We start from the raw sequence: 20,543 nt of genomic DNA on the forward strand, positions 1-20,543 counted from the left end.
CCACGACCATATGCTTTCCTTGTTTTTCTATTAAGAATAGAACCCAGTACAGACAAATGATTTTTTGACGTTGCGTTATATATTTTTTGTTGTTTTACAAGTTAAAAGCATCAAAGGCAGATATTATATGGCGCAAAACGCAGTGAGAGTGTAGTGTCAAAGTGTCACTCGTGTGTACCGGGTCTTATAAATATACATATATACATACATACATACATACATACATACATATATACATACATACACACACACATACAGTATATTTACACACAATATACAGTATATTTTCATACATATATGTATGATAATACAGAGAAACGAGAGGTTTTAATTACTTGATAATATATATTGGACTTTATATTTTACGATCTGGAGAACGGTGTGTATACTGTGATGTATGTATCTTAAATATCAACGAACTTTGAACTACTTTCAATTCTGCTGTTTCATTACGAAGGAACAAATTTATATATAAAGTTATCATTTGCTAGTTTACTTTAAGCATTTAAATAATTTTGAGCTAGCATAATGAAACAATCAGAAGAATTACGTTTTGTTGACCGTGTAGTTATTGTAACCGGAGCTGGAGCAGGTAATTATTCTTGTTTTCCATTTTTAGAGATTAGTTTGCTTATATACAATATTATTTTGCGATATTTTAATTTGTCCTTAGGTTTGGGCCGTGCATACGCCTTACTTTTTGCTTCAAAGGGTGCGAGTGTCGTCGTAAATGATTTAGGAGGAAGTAGACACGGTGATGGAAAGAGTACAAAAAGTGCAGACTCAGTTGTCAATGAAATTAGAAAGAATGGTAACAATACATTCAGAATTTATTTGAGTACTTTTAATTATCTATTCATAATTGTATGAGTAGATTGCGGATGAACTAAATGCAGTTTTATATTTCTATGAACATAATTAAAAAATGGAACCTGAATTTCTTTCATCTACAATATTATAAATTTTTATGTATTTTTATGTGTTGTATGCATTCTGTAGATTTTAATATTCTTAAATTAAAATGTATATATTCACAATCTAGTGTGTATATCTATTTCTTGATATAGATTTTTATTATAAATATTTCAATACAATTTTGTAAATTATTAATATAAATCTGCATATCTTAAAATTGTAATTTTGAAATGAAAGTTTATCCTATTATGTATTGTTGTGACAGGAAGTATTAATATCTTATAATCTTGTCATTTTTCTCCTTATTGTATAACTTCTCCTTTTAATCGCAGTTGATAAAAGATTTCAACATATATTAGATAACTTTGATGAACGAACTATTATTTGTGTTGATGTTGTAAATAGGTGGAAAAGCAGTGGCCAATTATGATTCTGTTCTTGATGGGGCAAAAATTGTAAAAACAGCTATTGATACATTTGGACGAATAGATGTAGTTGTTAATAATGCTGGAATTTTAAGGGATAGATCTTTTGCTAAAATGTCAGAGGCTGATTGGGGTATGTGTGATATATATTATTACTTTAATTTCTACTTCTCCAGATTGCAACTACAATTATTTATATCTAATTTCAGATTTGGTACAAAGTGTTCATCTAAAAGGAGCATTTAAAGTCACTCAAGCTGCTTGGCCTTATTTTGTTAAACAAAATTATGGCAGATTCATCATGACAGCAAGCAACAGTGGTTTGTATGGAAACTTTGGTCAAGCCAATTATAGTGCAGCAAAAATGGGTCTTATTGGTTTGAGTAATACATTAGCTATTGAAGGTAGAAAGAGAAACATCCATACAAATGTAATAATACCAACAGCTGGTTCTCGTTTAACAGAAGATATTTTACCACCAGGTGAAATACTTGACATTACATATATCACATTATATCTCAATGTATTAATATTACTGTTATTTATTTTCTAGAGTTCTTTGAACAATTAAAACCTGAATTAATAGCCCCTGTAGTTGTTTGGCTGTGTCATGAAAAATGTATGGAAAATGGCTCTATTATTGAATCTGCATTAGGTTGGGCAGGAAAATGTAAGTATAGATTTAACTAGTTTTTAATGTATTCACTACTATAGTGATGCCAATGTAGCCCTCATACCTATTTTTGTGTTTTATGAAAGAAAACTGAAGATGTACAAACAACAGAGTGACTAGTGTGTTAAAATTGAGATATTTAATTTATATGAATATTTTTAATGAAAAAGATATGAAGATCATGAAAAGAATAAATAATAAAAAATTTGTAGTTACTTTAGTACTTTATTTCAGAACTTTATTAATTACAAATAAGTTGATATATTAATATGTACTTCTAGGCCATGTAATTCGTTCATCAGGATCAACATTAAGGCAAGATTTATCTAGCGATGTCACTCCCGAAGATGTCGAAAAGAAATGGTCGGCTGTTACCGATATGTCAGCTGCTAAACATTTTGATTCTCTTGAAGTACATATTTTTTCCATTTTATAAAAAGTTTATTTTTTAATGGTTGTTTTGTGATATTTTTACATTGCTACATTTTGCAGGAAGTAACAGGACAATTTATGGTTGCAGTTGATACAATGAAATCTGGAAATGCTGGATCAGAGGTAGTTAAAACAATTATCTTGTAACTGGAAGTTAAATATTATTATATCTTATTTTGAATTTTTCTTTCTTAGGACAGTGGCGTCCTTAGACATACTTATAATTACCGGGACATTATATTATATGCATTAGGAGGTATAATTATTATTCAATTTTAATTATAATTACATTAATTGTTAATTATCATTAATCATTACTCATTATTTTTTGGCAATCATAATCACAAAATTAAAATGTGCTTTAGTTGGTGCCTCTGTTAAGATACCAGCTGACTTCCGTTATTTGTACGAAAATGACAGCAATTTTGCTGTATTTCCTACATTTTATACTACGTTTGATGCAATGTCCGCCACGGATATCTCCATGTTAGAAAAATCTTTACCAAATGTTGAACTAAATCCAATGAAGGTAATTTATTTTATATAATATTTTTGGGATATTAGTATCTTTATGGATTTATTATAATTTCAGTTATTGCATGGGGAGCAATATATCGAAATTCATAAAGAATTACCAACGGAAGCTACGGTCGAAACACGTCTCAAAGTTGTGGATGTATTGGATAAGGGAAAGGGTGCTGTATTTGTGCTGCAAAGTATGCTAATTCGTCATTTTCACAAATAATATTTTGTTCTATGTAAAATGAAATTAACTAAATTTGATTTATTTTTGCAGATGAAACATTTGATACTAGCAATGGAGATAAATTATCTACGGGACAAATGATATTATTTATAGCAGGAGCTGGAGGTTTTCAAGGAAAACGATCATCTTCAAAAATTATACCAACTATCGATGCTCCTAATCGACAACCAGATGCATCAGTTACTCAACAAACAAGTCATGATCAGGTAAAAGGTAATTATAATTTTGATATATCTACTAATCTTTATTAAAATATCATATTCCAATTTACAGGCTGCATTATACAGATTAAGTGGTGACAGAAACCCCTTGCATATCGATTTAAATGTATCAATGATGGCTGGTTTCAAACAACCAATCTTACATGGATTATGTTCTCTTGGATTTTCTGTTCGTCATGTTCTTCAAACTTATGCTAACGGTGATCAAAACTTATTTAAGGCTGTAAAGGTTGGTTGATCAATAGTTATACAATCAATGCTATGATGCACTAAATGTGCAATAACTTACTGGTTCTTTTTGCTTCTTCTTATTGTTAAATAAATAAATATTTTATGTAAATTCGTATCCTTGATACACATTGCAGACGCGCTTCGTGAAACCAGTAGTTCCTGGACAAACATTGCAAACAAATATGTGGCAAGAAGGAAATAGAATACATTTCCAAACATCTACTGTAGAAGGGAATCTACCCGTTTTAACAGGTAAGTTACATATTTGTATATTTGGTGATATAATTTATGGAATATAATTATTAAGTATGTATAATTACTACATGTATTAAGCTTTGAATTCTTCGATTGCAGGTGGATATGTTGATTTGAAACGCACGGTATCAATGCAACCAATAATGAATCGTTTATCTGGCAACGAATCTCTTGAAAGTGATGTATTATTTAAGATGATGGATGAATACGCAAAAGCAAATCCAGAACAGGTAAAGAAAATCAATGGAATATTTCTTTATCACATTTTGGTGAAAGGAAAGCCTCAAGCAACATGGAGTAAGTACATTTGTTTGTGTTAATTAATACTTTCTGAATTTTATTTTTAATTTTTCCTCATTGTTCCAAAGCTTTGGATATGAAAAAAGGTGAGGTATATAGAGGAAATCCAAAATCAGGGAAGTCTGATGCAACATTAACTCTTGAGGATGCGGACATGATGCAAATAGTAAATATATGTTTCTTTATAATAATATAATATTAATATAATAAATATAATAAACAATTCATGATAATACACTTCAATTACTATATATGAATTACTTTGTTTATAGGCTTTAGGTAAATTAACTCCACAAATGGCGTTCATGCGAGGGAAGATAAAAATCACTGGAAATATCATGCTCACTCAAAAATTAACAGCACTCATACAAGCTAGTAGGTCAAAATTGTAATATTAATATAATTGGTTAATTAGTATTACGATATATTTGTTATTATATTGAGATATATATATATATATATATAATTGTCTTTGTTATTAAGTATTTTTATACGAATTTTTATTCGCTTTGAAGCTGAGTTATACATATGGTTTGGTATAAAATACAGTATAAATATTAATAAACCTGTTTTATATTGCATATTCCAAAAGATTATATGTATTTGTATATTCAATTTTGAATAAACTAAAATTACATATTATTCTGAATTTTGATTATTTCCAAGATTAATAATTGAAAAAGAAAAATATTCTGTAAATTTATGTAAAGAATAATATCTTCAATATCTTTATAATGATAAGTTTTATTACCTAAAATTTTATCATTGCCACAATTTCAATTTTATACAAAACATAAATATAAAAATATAAAATATAAAGATGCAATCTTCCATGCCAAGAGATATTATACATTTGTATCCTATTTCTATTTTTATTGAATTATTCTAATATTAAATTATATTATAATTAAATTGTATGCTACTAATAACAAATGTTACAAGTTAAAACACGTTCAATCTATTCATCAAAATTGTTTAGTTTTCCTATTAGTCTTTGTTTTATCAAATTTATAAAATCATTAGTGTTATTTTCAAGATCTTTACTTCTAACTGGTTTGTTAGGAAATCTTTTAACAGTCTTTTTCTCTTTCCTGCTTGTTTGGTGTTTAGATTTTTTTATATCACTGGTCATAGCTTGATTGTTGGGTTGTTTGATTTTTACGTTCTTTACAGTTACTGATTGTTCTTTTTGTGAAGATCTATCATTTTCAAAAAATGTTTTTACAATATCTTGAGAAATACATGCCTCAAAATTTTGAGATGAATCAGATTCATTTGTATCAAGTATTTTATCAGTTTTATCACTTTTATCAGATTCAAGTTTCTTTACAATGAATTCTGTACTATGTGCTATTGCTACATTTTCATCAGATGTATCTAGACATATTGTATCTTTATTAGCAATTCTTCCTCCATGTAGGAATGTAGACATATTTTTTCGCCGCCACATTTTTGACGTTTGTGGAATAAACTGTTTGCATTTTCCTTCGAACAAGAATTCTTTCATATCAATATCTTTGATTTCTCCTTTTAAGAACTGCAAATATTTTTTTAAGGAAGTAAAGAAATGTAATTTGTCTGTCATTCTTGGAAAATTTGCACAACGCGCACTACTTGATGGGGTAACCCAAATTGCAGTTTCATCAACTTTTTCTGGTTGCAATCCAAAATTGAAATTATCTGTTTTATTAGCAAATACTTCATAGATACATTTGCCATTGAAAACAGCAATCTTTGGCTTATAAAATTTTAATTTTTCTTCTACAATTTTAGAACCCTCTTTGATTTCTGTACGCTTTAAATCAGCAGAAGACTTTGTAGCTCGAGCTACTATGTTTGTTAAACCAATTCTAAATTGAAGAAGCTTATGATCTTCTTCGTAACTTAAGCATCGAGATGTTAGTCTTGATTCATGCAAAAGTTTATAAAAATGGTTACCTGGACCAGCGTAATATCTACCACGATGGGCTGCCATTAAACTTGGGTTTATACCGACGAAAACTATATCTAAATTCATTTCCAAATAATCTGGCAAAGTATACTTTTTCACTTCTTCTTCCGTTAATCCATCAAACCGATTAATTTTTTTTCGTTGTTTATCAATCTTTTCTATCGGTACTTTTTTTAATTTACTCAAAGTAAGCGAAGACATCGCTCTGTACAAAATTATCACCATGAATTGAGAAAAAATATTACGTTATTTCCAAAATATCAATTATACACATTTTGTTTGTTGTGACAAAATGTTTCTAAATTAATTGAGAAGACAATTGAGGACATGTTTCTTTTCATTGTTTTGAATTGAATTATATTAGATACCGTTAAGTATTTATGTAGTGCCGACCTTCCCACTCTGCTACCAGAGGTCTATAATACGCCGAAACACATGCTAGTGGTTCAACTCCGAGTAATTCATAGAAATACAACTTCTAATACGATTTCTACTATCCCGACAGTGGTTAGCAGTCTAAAGTTCAAGGCAGGTTATGCTACATAGCAATAAATACTAGTATCTGATAATACATTATTTCGTTGCATGAAAAAGTCCTTACAAATACATACTTAATCAACAAAAGTAGGCAACAATTTGTTATATATGATGCTTTATTATCAAATAGATAATATTAGACAATCTGGAATTGATAATGTTGACGTTTAAGCTTGAATAAAACAAGGAAAATATAATATTTATTTTTTAGTTTACCTAAAAATATTGAAGAAAAGAAAGTAGCCTGATTGAGGCACTGAATTTATTAAAATTATAGCTCACAAGAAGCAGGAGCTGTTTGTTTTGAACATTTTAAGGAGGAAAATTATAATTTAGGACATTCCCTTTAAAAGTTGAGAAAAGATGCTTTCCATATATATGTATGAAGAATCATAAATTTACAATTAATGCGTTTACTGCATAATATTCTAGTACCTAATAATTTAAATCTGCTGGAGATATTTGTCATGACATCCTTTTAAGTACAGTAGGGTACAGTAAGAAGATTGAGATTCTTAATTGATACATATTGGTTTCAGAATTATTACGTGATCGTACTTTTCTAGCTTTAGCTTAAGACTTTCTTTTTAAGATCATATAATATTGAGGGAAAGAAGTCGGTTGAAACGACGAACGTAAATATATATATTCACAAATATTATTAGCCACAAAGCAGAAACCGTAATCGTGTTAATTATTATTTTTGTTATTCGCATATAAATCTAGGTTTATTTATATTAGTTAATCTTATTTTTTAGTTAGCTGAAGTTAATTTATGAAATGAGTTTGCGTGAAGATTGGAATCATTATATATGAAGAGTTTAATCTGCTCTACTTAAATTATAGAGAAGATTTTTCTAAATTGTGATTGTTAAATGTAAATTGTTATTAAAGTCGAAAAAGAATTGCTATATGTACTTCCTAACATATATTGGTAGGAAATTTACAAAATATATTTAGATACATACTAATATTCATGGTATAGAGAATTTACGAGCATATTCAATCAATGCATTGGTTTATCTAAACTCAGCAACCACTGCATATCCTATATCTGTACATATAATCGGATGTAAGGTATGTGCATAATGCGACATATCTGCAGAGGTACAGATAATATGTATGTAGGTACACACTGCACAGCAACATAATGTATTCTCACGTACAATTTCTTACCGAATTCTGTATACACATAACTAGGCCATGCTATAGCTTTGGAAAGATAGAAGCTAGAAAAAAGTTACTAGAAACTTTATGCCAGAGAAAAGAAGACAAAAGAAGATGGTTTTAAATGATCATGTGGCGCATATATATATATGTGTGTGTATAGAAGTGGATGTGTTTTATAAAACTGAAGATTAGCTCTAATTTTTTAAATAGAATCATATTTTTTAAAAGATATTTCAAGCTTAAATTTGAAAAAATTTGCATGTGTTATATGTTCATTATCTTCTTTAACGCTGCCTACAATTAAATAAATTTCGATAAAAAGTTTTAATTTGGATATAATATTTTATGTCGTAGTAATTCTTTTATAGATAGATAGAACATATAAAATTGATTCGAATGTATAATCGAATATATACATCCAATATCTCTTTTTAGACAATAATATTATCAATAATTTCTTATATCCGATTTTTATCAAATTGGATTTACGAGTATTCATTCATTTTATGTAGGTCAATATTTTAAAGCGATTAAGTTTATAGCTAAAATTTAGAAGTTTATAATCCGTTTTACAATACCCGTTGTACTATGAATTATGCATGTGTTATTTTGTAAGAAAAGACAATTACAATTTTTATGAGCCATACAAATATAATTGTAAATATCTTTATATTACAAATTAATATATTAATAAATTGAATTATTTTATATTACAAATTGGATTCGATATATATATCCGATTTTATTGTTAGTAAAATAAAAGAATTATCTGTACTCGTGACTCACAGATACACTATAGAAGTATTACACTTTTACTCCACAGTATAGCTCTCCCCAATTTTGTTCGTTTGTTTAAACCATAAGCCATGTGCACGAAGAGCGAATGGACACATTTTGCAAGAGGGAAACGAGTATAGTATCGTACGATCATAGTGTAGCACATAATTAGGTGGATATTTGCACAGCATATCTGCTAATCTAGCTGCCAGAACTCGCGATCGTGTCCAAATCGTGTTAGTCTTTCGGTCTAGCGAACATAGTCGATATTTAAACATAACACACCTTATCATTACACCAGCCAAGTGATCTGTGCTTTTCTGTCATCGATAAGTAATATTGTATAATTTACCATCATTTAATTTTGGATCATCTTTGTAGCTTGAATCATATAGTATTTGAATTCTTATCCAAAATGTATGCAACTATATAATATACTATTATATATATTATATATATTATATATATTATATATATAATAATAATTATTATTATTATATAATTATATATATACTATATAAATATATGCAACATAAATCCAATAATAGATACAATGGTATGCAAATATTTTTTTGTATATGTATATAAAGGTTTACATACACGGTGGAAGGGGGGGGGGTAATCATAGTACAGTCGAACAGGAAATTATTTTACGTGAAAAGATGAGTGGAAAATATGGAATAAAATTTTTCCATGTAACGCTCCGTTCCTGAGAAAATCGAGTTTGAAAATTTGTTAAGTATACTTTAACTTGACTAAGTACAGGTTATCTATAAATATGCAACAAGCAGTAGGTCATTATACAGAAATGTAAAATAAAATGTTCCCGTTGAAGGCTTCATTTTCGAGAAAATAACGTTTAAACGTGTTTAATTGAAAACGAACTAGCCTGATGTGTATGCGTGGTGCATTTTTTAAATTTTTTCTCTCGAAAATGAAGCATTATGAAAATATGTATTCTACATTATTATTTTTTAAATGTAGTTACATTTATTTTACATGTAATTATATTTACAATACAATACATTTATTTTCAAACGTAGCTTAAACTCTGTCGATTATTCGTCCTTGCTCATTTCGGAATTAACGAAATTTTAGTATACGTATCAAATATTCAAAGTCGATTTACTCGAAAACAAAGCCTCAGATGAAAAAATGTTATAGCAAATCTTTTTCTTATTTTGTATGTTTTTCTTATTTTTTTAATTACCCTTGCTCGGTTGTATTACGATTATCGCCCTATCCTGTATACGCTTTCACACGTCCATTGATATGTATGAAAGGCTTATGTACATACACCACCAGTAAGTTTTATTCAGAAAGTGACGTTTACTGGCTTACTAAACTGATACAGGGTGGGACAGAAATTCTTAGATGATCTCTATTGCAATAACGAATTAACCCCTTCCCGTACTTTATCGAGTCAGACTCACGATGAAGATTTTGGCCTAAACATGAAACTCGCGATATTCATGTTTGAGCCAAAATCTTCATCGCGAGTCTGACTCGATAAAGTACGGGAAGGGGTTAAGAACAGAACGAATTAATAAATTTATGAAAGAAATTGATTATAGATTAAAATAAATAACTATTATACTCACTATATACTATGTATAGTGACCAACTTTCATATCCTCCATCAGAGTGCGTCGCAGTCTTTTGGCTAGGTTATGCACGTCATACACGAGGTTACTTTGGTTACATACACTCAAGGATACTTTGGTTAATTTTGAAATATTAATAAATAAGTAGAGAAAATATCAAACACTATCTAATTATTCTACATTTTCGTCTGATTTTGGCTCATAGGTGCTCTATTTAAATTGCAATCATCTGTTACTAAACATTCTGTCTAAATTTCCCCACTTTCTGGACGCATTAGTCAAAACGAAAATTCTGGAAAATTCCTTAATTAACCTACCAGTAATTGTTCACCATGCAATGAACAACGAATTATGAAGCAACCATCGAAAGTAGCGCTCGATGTTTTCGTTTCTTCCCTTTACAATGACCGCGCAATTAGCACAGTTGGAGAAGTGTGTAACAGATCGCGACCGTTGTTCCACAGATCCGTGCGGAAACTCGAAACTCGATTTGCGAGCTGTTTAATTTTCACCGGTTATTCATTAGCCAGTTACCAACTCGTTATTACGGATCGGTGAATTATTGCACGCGTATACAGGCTCGCAGCGCATACGTGTTCGTCGTGAAACCACGGTTTCCGGTTCTCTTCACGCGCCACACCGCAAACGAGTAGATTCTGGCGCACACTCAACGCTATAAATGCCCGGCGAAGACATAACGACTATGGGAAAAATCGACGAATTTGAGGTTACCTTGGCGAGCCCTGGGAAATCCTATTATCGTAACCACTGAATCTGCTCGTATATTACGATTTAAGGGCTCGTAACAAAAATGACCCTTGGCTATATTTTTGTCTTTTTCTAGAACGATGAAAGATTACTCTAGCATCTTTTATTTTTGTCCGATACATTTTCATTTTTTTAACAAAGTATTATTTATTATGTATAAGAATTATTTAATTAAATCACGTTAGTGAGTAAGTTTTGGATAAAGGTTGGATAAAGGTTGTTTCCGAAAAATCATTACATTTTCTCCTCAATTAATACTATACTCCGTTCTATTGTATATGTATTATAGCGTAATATGGTGTAATGTTTGTACAAGTTTGACTAATTAATTTTAAGGATACATAACTGTATTCTTGGTATGGCGTTGGTGAAATAAGGTTGTTGATAATAATTGATAATAATTTAATAAATTGTGTAACTGTATACACGTAACCGCGAACGCAGCCAATTAGCTCATATTATTTGTTATGCAATTGATAATTGTATCGTATAACGATGCAATTAATAATTATATATCATATAATACCGATAGCCCAGATTCTCGATGCACTACATGGAAGTTGCAGTAATTGGACATCCACCTTAATTATGTTTTATCTACTCTACTTTTATGCACAAGTTTGATCATTTTCAAATAAATTTTCATTTTAGACCGTGTTTTCAAAATAATCAACCTTTAATCATTGGTTTTATTAAAGAATTGGTCACATTAAAGGGCTTTCGGGAAATATTGATTTTAGGAAATATTGAAAGCTATACCTGAAAATTAACGAATCGCTAGTATTAAATATTATGTATATTTAATTATTTATATATATTAACAATTGATTAAACAATGAAAGAGGAGTCGATGTCAAAATATTGCTATTGATGCGTATTAATTAATAGATCATCTGACTTGAACAGAATGATCCTATATTATTTATTGTAAGAAATAAAATTCATTACTTTTGTAGCGTATATCTGTTGAACTAATTTCTGGCGATCAAAGTGTCTCTGAATAACAAAAAATTTAATTTGTTACAGAAACTCTTTTGGGTAACGTATACAAGAGAAAATTTTCATTTTAATTCGAAGAAAATTCACTATTTCTAACGAGCCAAATCCATCGCATTTGTACCTTTCTTTTCTTCTTTTATCATCCTCCTTCTCTTTCCTTTTTCCTCTAAATCTGCAATTTTTTTCGCGTACCTTTGTTTCTCCTATCCCATCCTTTACCTTTCTCTCTCTCTCTTTTCTCAAACGCAGTATTTCTATCGTCACATCTTTATTCCTCATTTCGTTCGTTTCTCGCTTTTAGTGTCGTCCTAGCGACACGGTATCAACGTACGTTCGAATGCACGTGACACTGGTAGCTAGCTTTTCGACTAATTAAATCCCCTTCGTTCGCAGGAATGAAGCAGGAACAACAGGAAATTCCCTCCTCGTTCCTCGAACATCGCCGTCAGCCCCGCAATTGCGGTGTCCCGTTCTCCGTCACGAATCTTTTCCGACTCAAATGGAATTATGATCCAAGAATTATCGTCATTGGCCTTCTTCGTCGCTTGGTGAATGTATTCTGCGAATTCTCTCCTGGAATTATCCGGATAAAGAGAAAGGAAGTCATACTTACGTGGAATGTTTAATATGTATTCATTTAAGAAATAAAGAAATTCACGTTTAAATAGAATTTCTAAGTCGACTTTCTTAAAAAATTTCCAAGTTTTGGATGAAAAAAATTAATTCCTAAATTTCGACTCGCAAATAAATTCTTTTCTTAAATGCGATAGAACAACGAGAATTTTTAAAATATCTGATTATATTTAGTCAGAGGCACTGACTTCTTTTTCTATAGATCGTTAAATAAAGAAATGACATAAATCATATGACAGAATATCATTAGTCTTCGTTAAACAAATGTATAATTGTTTAACATTTGTTTATCTATTTAATATACGTAATTATATTAGAAATTGCACTCTAACATAAAGAGAGCGTTGTTTATATCTTGTATCTTTCTATATCTGAATATTTGTATAAAAATCATTATTAGTATTACTTAATAAATTAGATGAAACGTAGAAGTAGAGTAATAGTATTATTTAATATGGGTAATGCAGTGGAAAATACACGGTAGATTGTAGAACTATATACATGGTTGACAGTATGTTAAAAAACATACGTGAAGGAGGCAGAACCGGTGAAACTGAAAGGCGGAATTTCTGGTTGAAGTAAATTTACGAACTGCCTCGCAGTGGTGATGGATGTTATGCACTGACCCTACTCTAGTTCAGTTTGGAGTTACGTCAATTCTGACAACACCAAGTGGAGCAGTAATAAACCTGTGAAAATTAATACAACATATTAATTACGATTTACAACATTTTCATAGAATGAAATTTTCCAGAACGATGTAAAAGAATTCACGAAAGAACGATGCAAAACACTCGTACAAAAAGCTAATGTAAAATATTTGAACATGAAAGCAAAGTGGAAAATTCATACGACACAACGGTCGATATTGGAAGAGATCTCCATTTTCGAAAAAATTGTAATGATTCCCTCGTATATTGAAAGACATTGTTTGATTAATCTCTATTCATTTTTAGTCGGCGAATTTTGGACGAGATAAATGTGTATTACTCTTTTATTACAAAATATAGCGGAGATTTAGTCATGTAGGGAATAAAAATGAAAAGCAATGAATTGAGTATATTTTGCTGGGATAAAAGGTTTCCTCTTCTTTGCAAATATAGTATTAATTAATAAAATTTTATATCAAAATCAGGCTTGTGTATGTATATTTCTGAGACTATGGAGTGGATATTTATTGACATTACGAGAGATATAAATTGATATAGGTTAATATTATATTACGTACATACAATCGCTTTATGGAAATGAATTGTGTGTTTGGGTTAATACCCTTTCTAGAAAGGATTAACTCATACCAAATGGCTGCATGCTTTGTGCATCAAGCATATTTGGGATCTGAAATGCTTTCGGGATCAGTCTTTACTCTGATAGAAATCTTAATTCCAATACTTAGTAAGCTTAAGTTTCATTTATACATATACAGTACAATAATTACATAAATGTATGAAAATCGCAAGGAAAAATACATTTTTGTTGACTTTCTTATTTTTATATCACTTTATAACTAGGAAGGAACATATTTTAATATAAACGTTGAAAATAGGAAGAAGTTATTAAGCTCAAGGATTGGAAGCTTTTCTTTTAAATAGCTGATAGATTAACGAAGTTTTATGATTTTCTAAATTATGAAGAAAGAATAGGAAAACAGATATTTAGTTACAAAATCAAATGGGAAAAAATTAATAACATAGGATCGACTGATAACGTGTGAGTTTTCAGATTGCTGAAAAATGAAAACTGTGGTTTATCGTGTTCGAGACTTTAATGTCTTGGCAGTTTAATTGATGAATATTTCACATCGATACACTTTTACTATTTAAGATGTGAAGATATCACCGGATAGCAGATTACTAGATCTACAATCCTTTAACCAAATAGCTTTCAATGATCATGTTGCACTAGTTTAGTTTATCCACGACTTCCTCAGTGGTTCTAATGATGTTCAAGCACCAATTCATCCACGAAAGCTTAGCTTCTGACTCTCAATGATCGTGTGCCATTGATTCGTCTATGTTTGCCTATCCTCCGATTTTAGACATTAGCAATATATCCATTCATCTGATCCTTTCGTGAAAATTCGTTAGTTCGCGAAAATTCGCTAACTCGCGACAATTCACTGATTTTTCATTTAAAAATCGACAATTTATTCCATAGAAACGATACCAAGTAACTACACAAACGAAGGATTTTAATTGTCCCAATTCAAAGAAGTAATTACCAATTTAATTACATAGAAAATGAAATATCTTCCGACGTTTTAAAATTTATTTTAATGGTTATTCATCTCGTTCCATTGAAAATTATTAAATCGAAAGCACAGCAGGCCATGATAAAGAACAACTGTTAATTTTCAATTGGCTCGATAATTGTACAGACCGATTCCCATTTAATCAAACAGAAAAAACATTTTCTTTTAGATTTCCTTCAGTTATTGGGTTCGTCCCGTTTACTCTACCACGAAAATAATCGAAGCTCGTGTCTGTCGTGTAGTAAGGAACCGTGTAAATCACATTAGACGCCATTCTGAAGCTAATGAGCCGAGAAACGAAGCTGAATCGAGAGGCGCAACGGTTTGGATCCTCCTTCGTCGTCTTTTAACCTTTTTCTCTTGTCGTTTACTTTCCCCCCTCGACCTCGACCTTTCATTCTCTTCTTCTTCTTCTCCTTCTGCCTCTTTTATTCGTCGATGGACGAAGAACAAGCGACGAAGCATTCTTCGAGAAACAATAATGCATTCGCCGGTAGAGAGCACAGTAATTAGTCACTCGTCAGAGGCCAGTTGAACAATGGAGCGGACGCATCCTCGCCATTTCCTTGTATTATCTCTGTTATACAGCGCTATCTGAACCAACTGTGCTTGATTAGCACAGCTTACGACAAACGTAATTGATACACGTAATCAGATTACGTTTCAAACGTATCTTCTCCCCAAGGGTCTACGTTCTCATTTAGCCAAATTATCAGTAGCATCATCATTACCGGAACAAGGCCTTTCTAAATGTGCGACAAACCCACGCAATATGAAAGAAGATTTCCAAATTTAAATCGTATGTTCTTTGGAACTTTTTAAAGGAATCTGAATTTTTTTCATTTTATGATTGAAATATTTATATAATTGTAAAGTTTAATTTGAATAATTTGGAAGACAGTGGTGAGAGAAAGTTTAGTAAGAGAAAGGTACTCTCTTTTTGTCGCTGCAATGCAAAGATATTTCAGTTCCTGTGTGATTTATTTATAATTTATATTACTCTAAAGCGACGTGCAAAAATTTTCGTTCAGATAGATTGCACACTCTATGTGCCAAAAGCAATATCAAGAAGATATTTTTAATTTAATATTAAAATATGAGGGTATGATAAATAAAAAGAAACACTATAAAACATAAACATTGTTATATAATTATGTAGTATTAAGTGAAATTCTTTGAAATGTCGCTTTTGTGATATATAAAGTAAGAAGTTCATCTGGCCAGGAATTTTTTTGTGTTATTGTATATTTCATATATCGTGTTAATTTCAATTGTGCAATATCAATTAATCTAAAAAATGCATATAAATTCGTTGATGATTCTGTAGCAGTAAGGGATGTGCAAGGGATCATTAATAAACAATACAATTAATTTCCTACGACATTATTATATGATGATAATAAATTTAGAAAGTTCGAATTCTTTCTTTCGTTACTATATTGTGACAGTTTCCTAATATTTATAGATCTTTCGTAGCATTTCGTGTGGTTTGTATCAATTCCGCGAAAGAACACGGGAATAGTTCACTTCGCTTATCTTTTCACGGCAGAGGCTTGACAGAGCTAGAAATATAGGTCAGGAAGATCTTTCTTGCTGATGGCGTGTTTCTTCAGTGGAAGCTGTATGCATATATTCAGACGCGACAGTAGTACAATCATACGTATATGATACCATGTATCATAAAACGCATTTCCTAGTATAAATTACACAACCTACGATCAAAATTTATTTGCACGACAAGATGAATCGGTGGTATAATAACAAATTTAGTTAATTAAATTATAAATAATAAATTGTACATAAATATATCAAAAGTAAATAAAACTTTTAAAATAGCTTAATTACTTAATTCTCGTATTTTGTTATTCTTATCGATATCGTGCAAATCCCCCCAAATTTTTGTTCGTACAAAGAAAATCCTTTTGCAAAGAAAAATTTCTATCTTTCTAATAATAAAAATTTCTCAATTTCTTCAGATTTTTACACGGTAAATATCATACCTTTCTCTTTCGTATTGCGATTTCGGCTGCACCTTATACGTAACGGGCTAAAGCTATCGGGATTTGTTGGAGGATTTATATAATTCGTAGTCCGTGATATTCTAAGTCCTGACCACTAACGCTGATCCTCCTATATTTATCGCGTTTCTCAGAGAAATTTGGACAGGGAGTTTAAAATAACGAGAAGAACACAGCGAATACGTTCAATGCGCCTTTTTTCACCGCATCTTCTCTAATGATCTTATGTCCTGTTCAATTTTCTATATATATATATATATAGAAGATTAATAGTTAATTAATATTTAAAAGCTCCAATCACTTTAAATATCTTGCTACAAATATAGAAAATTTTATAACTTGAGAAACTTATTTAAGATTCGAAGACTTTCTAAAATTCTAACTTCCTAGTCGAGAAAATGACAAACACACTATTTTTTATTTTATATCTTTACGAACGTAAGGTAATACAACAGATTAATTTTATTCTAATTAGAAAAACTTTCCTCCTATAATTGTTATGAAGTTCATACCCCATCTAGAGAACTTTTTTTCGTGTGATAACTTTTTTCAAAAGTGTACCTACTAGCTGGACGCGTACTAGGTGCTCTCTATTGATATCGTCAGGTACGTGGGAGTTTCTAGGAAATTACATGTCAAGCGTCACTCTGTCGATGTGTCTATAAGTTCACGCCCCACGAACGTTTACAACGTGTGTCACGCAATCCTCCTACCGTCATGCTTTTCAAGTGGACACACACGGAGAACAAAAGATACACGGAGGTGCACATTGACGTCAGAGGTAGCTCGAATGACAAGAACATTACCTGGGGAAAATTTCTCCTGCGATGCCAAAATAGATTTAACTATAACTACGTTTTCACTATGTAATTATCGGTAATGTGTTTAGCACGACGAAAGTTGTTTATTGAATAGTTCTATCTATCTTTAATAATTAATTCTCTAGGAAATAAAGACTGCTTTGTACGTCTATTATCCTTGCTTAAATATGGCTTGAAATTAACCCAGATGTGTCTGTCATCTTTTCAAAAGAATGATTTTATTAAAATTTGTGATTCTTGCATCATTATTTGATATCCTTCAGAGCAGATGGTTATTTTTCGCTAAAATAAATTTAGTGAAACATTAATTATCACGTTCGATTAAGAATGAGCACGATTATATTACCCTGAAAAATCCAGACGAATTCAGTCTATCTACGTTAAAGCTTTGAAATAAATTATTTCTGTCGATAATTCTTAAAATGACCTAAATGGCAATAGAATTGTCGAGTCTTCGGCTGAATTTGACGTTTATTCTGCGCTAATATGAATTTATTGTAAAATGTTCTGTTGGAACGTGGGGTCGATTTTTTAGCAATAACAGTTCGAAACTGTTTAAATAGACGCAGAAATATACTGTAAATTCGATCCCTTGAAAATAGGGTAGGAAGGCAATCTTGATAGCAATACCCTACGGTCAATCAGCTTAATACTCCTATCAAATCAGGCAAAATATCTTTCAACCTGAATCTCGATCGTCGTTTAATTTTAAATCATAATTTTGTCACATGTTCCTTTCAGTGCAAAATAGGATAATTTTGAAGTAGGTTGACAAAATAATTTCATGGTATAAAATAATTTTATTATAAAATTCCTACTTTTCATTTTCCAAAGCTTTTTATACAATCTAAATCTGAAATATCTATATTCTCTATAATATTCACAATTATCATAATAGAATTTTATTATACAATTAAAAACCTTCCTTAAAAAGGTCTTTCGTATAAAAATTTTGACGGTAGTGTTCCAAATATAAAATTACAAAAGATATCCAATATTTAGGAAATATGTATGATCGAACAGTACAATGTATAATCTGTTAAAAATTCATGATCTGTTTTATACTTTCCTACGTTTTTAAATAACTTACCCTGATGCAACGTGATTACGAATAATCACTACCTTAAGAAATAATTGCTGGAAAGAGGTTATCAGCTGGTCACTATATCGATTTCAGTGACTAATTTAAAGTCCTCCAATGCACTCAGTTATCGATTTGCTCCAGCCACTAGCACGCAGTAATTTAATTAAAATTATATGTATATATATATAATTTTGTAATGGACAACAGGGCAGATGCGCTGCGATGACTTGTTAATTAAACAATATATGTACGTACTGTTGATGTTGTACATAGTTGTTGCTCCGAGGCTTTTGGCACTTATGCCTGTCTCCGTAACCAGTTTAACAAGCTGCAACCTAGCTGAAGCTCGTGGATTTACGTCTTTGCATAAGCGTGATATGATACATTAGCGGCATCGTGTTTGTTACTGCTGTTTTAATTAATGCACTGGATAAATCGCAATAACAAATGACTCTAAGCATTCGTTAATATTTTAATCGGATTATTTTTCTTTTATGATTCGAGTTTTATAAATTGAACAATTGAAGTGCTTCCTGGGAGAACGGTGCCGTGAACTGAATAAATTAAGTTGGAAGGTTTAGTTCCAGTTTTTAAACATTTGTTACGTATAAAAATTCCACGATATTCCAATTATTTTACTAGAAAATACGCTATATACATTTATCAGATATCTATGTGTCCTTTTTCACAGGAAGTTGCTTAATTTGAAGAAAAATGCGAAACGAATGAAATGTAGAAGAAAATGTAAGGACGGATTATATAACAATTAGTATTGTTAAATTGTTAAAATAATTAATTTTGTAAGTTTGTATCTATATGTCACATGTTAATATATTTATATGTTTTTACAGCGGGGACTACTGGAAGCTCTTGAAGCTATTTGAAGTTATTCTTCCCATGAGAACGAATAATAACAATTCACAGAATATACTACAGGAATATTTACATATAGTTCGTAAGCAAACAGAGATTCTACCTTATAATAAAATATAGTAGCAACTCTAACTAAAAGATGATAACAAGTCTTTTTATTACTTTTATAACTTCCATTTATATTTTTTATAAATTACGTCGACAGAAACAATGGAAATTTTGTGATTAAGTATAATACATATTGGCCATATAATATTGTCTTATAAATATACTGATTTCGATATACAATCACTGATGCGATGTAATCTCCCCTATCCTAACAGTGGCAAATCATGTTTAATCCCGGCATATTAAGTTCATCGAGAATGCTAAAGCCGTACTGAACGTCAGTTTCAGTAAATTTCGATAGCGATGTAGCAATTATATTACATCAATTTATTTCAAATAATTTTATAATCATATTTTATCATAAATTATAGGATTACTTGTAAAATGATTCGTCATGATTCTACATTGTCAAATCTCGTTTTAGTCGCCAACTATTCATGTTGGAATTTCACGCAAGAAACTTCTGAACGATTAGTCCGAAGGGATTTCTGTTTCCATACTGTTCGATATTGCTCTCTTTGGCACCGTCTTTCGAATGATTAATGACATGGCAGAAACTGCTGCTATAGTTTATTGGAAACAGTCCATCGATGATGTATACCGCGTGTTATACGAGCAGGGGAGGCCTTGTTTGTTTCACGGGTTAATAGAAGGTGCAATAAGATAACGGTTGCCATTGACACGTTATACGCGTTCATGTAACGGAACGATGAGCGCGAATCACGTATAGC

At 30.7% G+C, this 20,543-nt stretch overlaps 1 protein-coding gene and 2 long non-coding RNA genes across 5 annotated transcripts in view; 1 reads left to right on the plus strand and 2 right to left on the minus strand.

Moving 5' to 3' along the window:
- Positions 1-234: 234 nt before the first annotated feature.
- On the plus strand, positions 235-4,860 carry LOC100648641 (peroxisomal multifunctional enzyme type 2). Its single transcript, XM_003397600.4, has 16 exons — positions 235-592; positions 674-811; positions 1,321-1,473; positions 1,550-1,822; positions 1,894-2,010; positions 2,295-2,425; positions 2,506-2,568; positions 2,641-2,701; positions 2,811-2,974; positions 3,038-3,161; positions 3,242-3,417; positions 3,485-3,661; positions 3,798-3,915; positions 4,018-4,215; positions 4,287-4,384; positions 4,491-4,860. The coding sequence occupies exons 1-16, from the start codon at positions 529-531 to the stop codon at positions 4,608-4,610; spliced, it is 2,175 nt and encodes a 724-aa protein (XP_003397648.3). The 5' UTR covers positions 235-528; the 3' UTR covers positions 4,611-4,860.
- Positions 3,435-3,863, minus strand: LOC125385630. The gene is made up of 2 exons (XR_007225109.1): positions 3,722-3,863; positions 3,435-3,653 (listed from the first exon to the last, which is right to left on the minus strand). It is a non-coding gene; the product is annotated as an uncharacterized LOC125385630 (long non-coding RNA).
- A 6,053-nt stretch (positions 4,861-10,913) lies between the features above and the next one.
- The window catches only part of LOC110119574, a 52,206-nt gene continuing 42,576 nt past the window's right edge, over positions 10,914-20,543 (minus strand). For all 3 annotated transcript variants that reach the window (XR_007225111.1, XR_002308046.2, XR_002308045.2), the window contains exons 2-3: positions 13,187-13,346; positions 10,914-12,597 (exon numbers count right to left, since the gene is read on the minus strand). This is a non-coding gene — a long non-coding RNA (uncharacterized LOC110119574). The remainder of the gene's footprint in view (positions 12,598-13,186; positions 13,347-20,543) is intronic.

This window comes from Bombus terrestris, chromosome 9 (assembly GCF_910591885.1).
Source record: "Bombus terrestris chromosome 9, iyBomTerr1.2, whole genome shotgun sequence".
Taxonomy (NCBI): Eukaryota; Metazoa; Arthropoda; class Insecta; order Hymenoptera; family Apidae; genus Bombus; species Bombus terrestris.

Coding starts and splice junctions, on each gene's coding strand:
- LOC100648641 (XM_003397600.4), top strand. CDS start 529: ATGAAACAATCAGAAGAATTACGTTTTGTTGACCGTGTAGTTATTGTA. Junction 1,823..1,893: donor AGAAGATATTTTACCACCAG/GTGAAATACTTG, acceptor TTTATTTTCTAG/AGTTCTTTGAACAATTAAAA. Junction 2,975..3,037: donor TTGAACTAAATCCAATGAAG/GTAATTTATTTT, acceptor TTATAATTTCAG/TTATTGCATGGGGAGCAATA.